General features: G+C 34.3%; 1 protein-coding gene across 4 annotated transcripts in view; it reads left to right on the top strand.

The window, feature by feature from the left end:
- The first annotated feature begins 392 nt into the window (after nucleotides 1–392).
- The window catches only part of EPHA3 (EPH receptor A3), a 402,493-nt gene continuing 396,885 nt past the window's right edge, over nucleotides 393–6,000 (top strand). The window contains exon 1 of one of the 4 annotated variants that reach the window (XM_075542444.1): nucleotides 393–811. In XM_075542444.1, the coding sequence (XP_075398559.1) occupies nucleotides 724–811 (88 nt within the window). In that variant the 5' untranslated portion in view covers nucleotides 393–723. The remainder of the gene's footprint in view (nucleotides 812–6,000) is intronic. The other 3 variants (XM_075542445.1, XM_075542443.1, XM_075542442.1) reach the window with 3 other exon arrangements.

Genomic DNA, 6,000 nt, shown 5'->3' with positions numbered 1-6,000 from the left:
AGTCGTGGATATACACTTGAACGCTACCTCAGGAGAATATTACAGGGTTCTGGGTGCAGATTGTTGTTTTGCTGCATCACCAAGGGCTTCGGGAGGGTTCTAATTAACACTAAATTTAGTAAAGTGACCATCATTCTTCCAACCATGGTCACCATCATTAACTGTCTTTGCTGCTGGTGTTGTTTTTAAAGACTCACATCCTTTTAATAACACACATTTTTCTAACATTTCGTTCTCTCCCCCCCCCCCCCAGTCACATTTCCGCATAGCATTCCTATCAGAGTTTCTAGTTTCTTCAGGGAATTAAACTTCAGAACAAATATAACAATGCAAGAGCAGCTCTTCATTGCAAATAAAACCCTGGCTGTGTTTCGCTCCCAACAGACCAGTGGCCTCCACCACTGCTTGCACATAACTTCTGGATTTCCGATGCCATTAGCGGACCGCCTCACAGCCCCCTCCCGCGCTCCAGAGGGTCAGTGGCGAGCCGCCCCCTGCCCAGGGCTCCTTCTGCGTTTCCATAGGACGGCGCTAGGACCCGGGAGAGTCCCCGAGCGAGGTTCGCCGAAAGGCAGCCAGACTCCTCCTTATCTCCAGTGTCAAACTTGACATCAGCCTTTGCACGGAGCATGGTAACTTCTCCAGCGATCACAGCGCTCCCTCGCACAGCAGTGGCATGCTTCACGGAGATATGCTCCTCTCACTGCCCGCTGCACCAGCAACATGGATTGTCACCTCTCCATCCTCCTCTTCCTCAGCTGCTCCGCTCTCCACTGCTTCGGAGAACTGATTCCCCAGCCTTCCAATGAAGGTAAGTCAAGTTCGGCGGGCGCACCGCCCGGGCCGCGGTGCTAACGCTCCGCCGGGCGCTCCCACCGGAGCCTTTGCACGTCCTTAAGGTGCCGCCTCAGAATAAAGCCTTCGCTTGGAGGGTAAACTAAAGGCGCGCTTTTGTTTTCAGCTTCTTTCTAAAATACTTTAGGAGATCAGCTTGGCTTGCCTAAACCTTTAGAATGTGTTTTTAATTTGATACCAATTCAAGCAATTACCTTGTTTGCCAATTTTAAGAAGCAGAGAGGGTGGGGGTAAAACTAAGCTTTTACAACCTAGTATGTTAATTGCCAAATGGCCAAGGTAGTATTTTATTTTCTAATTATGACCATGTGGTTCTCTAAGAAGTTTAAAAGAAAATCCAATCCTCCTATTTAGATTCTTTGGTGTATTTAAAGGTAATGACAGGTTGTCCCTCCATGGGATCATGGCATTTATGAATGGACTCCGGGAAAATCAGAGTTTGTTGAAGCCGAGGTGTGTGTGTGCGTGTGTGCGTGTGTGTGTGTGTGTGTGTGTGTGTGTTAACTGCTCTACTGAAGTGCAGTGCATCCCACTAGGAGATGGTTTGCTCTCTGGTACAGGTTCTAATGAGCAGCATATGTTACATTAACATAAGTAATATTTTCAGGAATTACAATACGCTTAAGTTGGATTCTCTTTGTTTAAGGGCTTATATATAAATAGAAGGTTCTATTTAATGAATAGCAAATAGCTCCTGGGTTGGTATAGTAAATAACTGAAAAGCAAATTAAGAAAGAATGTTCATATGGAGAAAATAGCATGTCCTTAACGCAGGCTTATTTTTCTCCTGCGATGGGCTTTTGGCCCTTTTTCAATGGGTTAAAGTTCAATTTTAAAAGTAACGGTACCTATGTTTCTTATAAGACGGTGTACTCCGTATGAAGTCTTTTTCTCCCCTGTATGCCTTTTGTGATCTATTTCTAGTGACCAGTGATACGATCGCTAACTCTTAAGAGTAACTTCTCTGAATAAGTGTTTGAAAGCTTTATAAGATACAATCTCTGATTTCTTCTTAGTGATTTTGAGTTTATAAAAGAACAGTATGCTAATTATATTATAGCTTAGCAAATTAATCTGCAAATGCTATATGCCACTCATTAAAAGACATGTTGCCAATAAAACAATGGTGTCATCTATTATACACATTATGTAGGGCACACACACACACAACTATAGTTCAAAGTGTTTAGAAATTTATGCACTGTGTGTAAAAATCACATTTTATATTTAATGGTCTAATTTTACTGATAATAGAGCATTTTAATTTCATTTATTCCTGTGACTACCTATATCTTTTTGGCAGATATCATTAGGTTTTTCGATATCCGTATTATTTGGAAAATTGAACAGTATATAATACAGGGATCCAAAAATGAGTTTTCCTTTTCTACATGAGTTTTCTTTTTTTTTTTTTACAAGTCAAATCATCGTGTTTATTAGAAAGTAATGGCCAATCATCCTTCATGTGCAGTGAAGAATGATTGCATAATGAATAATGTGTAGAAGGAATAACACAGCACTGTATTTTAAAAGTATTTTTTGCTCTTTTGAAGCTATTAAAATGTTGACCAAACTATTAGCTGCAAAAAAGCATTATTATTGCCATATTGGTATGATAAATTGTATTTTTCCCAGATGGAATATTTATAAACTCTTTAGGTAATGGGTTTTCCTGAATTAATAATGCATAAAGCTACAGTAGCTTTTTTGTGTGTGGAAAACATAACCTTTCTGTAAAGAGCAAGGAGAGAAAGAATGATTCTTTAAGCTTATTCACACCTATATAAATGAATCAATACTAATTTACTGAGGCAAGATGAATCATATGTGGAGTTGGTTTTAAATCACATTTGGTGTATGCTTGGGTGTGACATGTATATAATATATAAGTAATATCAACAACATATCTGCAGGAAGGTTAATATATTCAGAATGCTGACATAACACTCAATTTCCTTGAATAAAGTTTCTCTCTCTATCCATTGTTTCTGGGATCAGTTTTTCCAGACCTTGTCCTATGGGTAAGATCTTTTTTCTTTCTTAGGTTATGATGAGATTATTTAAAACAAAATTTGAAAGGATTGGTTTAACATTGGCAATATTTGAGTGAGCTTTCAATATCAATTCAATTGTTTGACTCTTAGCTGAGTGGAACAACATGAAATCTGAGAATTCCCAAGAAGTGCCAAGATTTCCATGCAATTTTTCTAACAATGTAACTGAAATAGAAAATACTGCCTCTGAAAATTCATAAAATGGGAAGAATTAATGATAAAGTTATATACAATATACATCTTAATGTATTTGAACAAATCATAACATAACATTATTGATTGCATTTAAAATATTGTTTTCAAGGTTATATCTTAACAGTAGAGAAAAAGAGTAAAATGTACTAGAGTATATTCTGCATTCAATTATGAAGTAGGCAAGAGGAAACTAGAAAACAAAACCAGGTCAAGAAAGTAACCAGTACAAACTTGCTAGCATGTGCTTCAAAATAAATATTTTGATTTAATAATCATATCAATATTAAAATTCCATGAGTACATGATGGAAAAAAAACTTAGAAAAAGTTCTCTCTGAACTTTCTTATTAAAACTCATAACATTCAAATGCTATGAAGAACAATATTTTTGGTGATATTATTCTTCACTGACATCTTCAATTATATTAAATATTCATAATTTCAATGGTCACTTAATGTAAGAATGATATAAAGAGAAACCTTATAAGAGCTTCCTGAAACTTTATTGAAATCTTATTGGACTTCTCTGGAAGGACACAGGTAAAGCTCCTCAATAAAAAATCTACTTCTCTTCAGGACAAATTACAATTGTTATATTAAGCATTATAGAAATAGTTTATAACCTTTTTACTGCTTCACTTCCTACACAGACACTGACAATTGTACATAGAAATGAAATTGGAAAAAAGTTAAAACTTGATGTAAAGTGAAAATATTTACTATTAATATTTCAAGTTCTTTTGGGACTGGATAAAGTTTTCTCTTGAATAATTTTCTATACCTCAAGCAATCCGAGGAAGAATAAACTGCTCTTAATTAATAAACATGCATTAAATCAGTTTACTCTTCAAATGTGTTCATAAATTAGATGAACATTAATCACAAGGCTCATCCATTGAACACTGAATTTCACAAACTAAAAGTGAATAGAAACTAGATCTATTCTAGTTTATCCATTATTTATTTTAGCAGATTTTTAAAATGTGGATGGGTCACCATTTCTGTGAAATGCATTTTTCTGTACATAAATCCTCTCAGTATTAAAGGAGAGAATATGTAACTGTTTAAAGCTTCAAAACAGAACTTACAGATGAACAAATATTTTCTTCCATTTGAGGATTAGATAAGTGTTGGACAATAAGCATTTAAATAATGAATTTTTCCTTGAAAAAGTACTGTAAGTTGACATCACTTTTCATATATAAACATTTACCTTCCTGATAAGAACACAATATGATTTAGTATTAATTGAGAACCAAGCTATCATATCATCTTTATAGGTGTTTGCTTTTTGGAAATGGTCTGCATTTGCTTTTAATAGTATTTCTTCATGGTAGACTAAATAATTGAATGCATTATACATTTTTGTAATTTAATAGCTTCCCTAATAGCTTGACTCCAGCCCACCCCCACCCCCAATCAGTTATAACTCTGCTATTTACCCTGGGTAGGAGAAACCTTAATTTCACTATTTTATAACCCACAACAGTTAACACTTGACCTAGGTCATTAACAGGATTATCAGCAAATTTGTTTAAGCTTTTACTGACAACCTGAATTGCTAGGATAATATTTTGATTGTGCCGGAAAGAAATTTCTTGTAACCTCTCAAAATCTATCATTAAATTAATTCATCCTGAATCTATATTCTTCCTAAAGACTAATATTGATAGTAATAATTCAACTGGAGAAATGTTTTACTTTGAGGCCCAGTTATCCTCACTTCTATGTGTCACGTATCACGCTATCCCATTTCAGACCATAAGCGAGAATCCAAGTCCTTTTACACACTAAGTATTGTGGCAACAGCAATACATTTATAAATAGGAACCAGCTTTGCTATCACTTCCAACATTTTCAATGTTGTAGGTATTTATTAATGTTGCTGCAGTTGAAACAATAATTTTCTGCCAAATTTGAGGTAAAAAGTCAATTGGTTTATTTATAAGTCACAAGCAACTGGAACTATAAAAAAGGTAGCTACATATAATAAAATGCCATTGCCCTGCCTTTGATCTTGGCTATATTTTATATAAACTTGTCTTTTCCATGGAATGCTAGGAATTGGGAGGATTGAAAACTAATATAAAAAGTTTAAACAGAATGTTGCACATAGTTAGAAGTCAAGATAATGGTGTTTAGTGGTTTAAGAAAGTTCATGTGAAGATTTGCTTTTGAATACTTGAGTTTTATCATAGTTTGTTCCTTGCTTTACAAACAAATTTGTAGATACCCATTGACTCTTAAGAAAACATTTATTTTGTTTGTATATTATGGATATTTTAATATTCATATTTTGATGTGTCCTTAATAGTCCTATAACTTTTAGCAATCTCTCACAGTCTCATTCTATGTAAAGATCTATATATGTTAAAATTGTTTTAGAAACTTTAGGATTTTTTCTGAAATGAAATATATGCAATTTAAAATTTTCAAATAATCAGTTACATATGCAAAGGATTTTTACAGGCAAAACATATTTCCACAGTGTATTTGATTTACTAACTTTAATGCAAATGGAAACAGTAAGAAATGTTCTTGCGAGCTTCATTTTCCAAGTCATAAAATCTTCAAAAATATATTAATAAAACTTTCCACAAATCATCAAAACCGATAAGTTCTTACAGACATTTACTTACTAAGAAATCTCTGATGTGGACTACCTTTGATTTGACTCATTTTCCAATGATTTTTTTGGCATAAATACTAGATGTAGGAGGAAATCTGTACTTTTTGGAAGAACATTGAGTTTTACAAGCCATTTTCTGTCAAGATTCCCCAATTTGATTATTATTTAATATACACATTTTTTTCTTTAAACTATCTAAGAAACTTTTTTCTTGTAATTCCTGTCTGATGAAAGATTTAGAAGAACAGATGCAGGTGTGCCCCTCCTA

The sequence above is a fragment of the Tenrec ecaudatus genome, chromosome 2 (assembly GCF_050624435.1).
Source record: "Tenrec ecaudatus isolate mTenEca1 chromosome 2, mTenEca1.hap1, whole genome shotgun sequence".
Lineage (NCBI taxonomy): Eukaryota > Metazoa > Chordata > Mammalia > Afrosoricida > Tenrecidae > Tenrec > Tenrec ecaudatus.
Note: the sequence above shows the minus strand (reverse complement) of the source record. Positions and strands in the feature narration are given on the sequence as shown.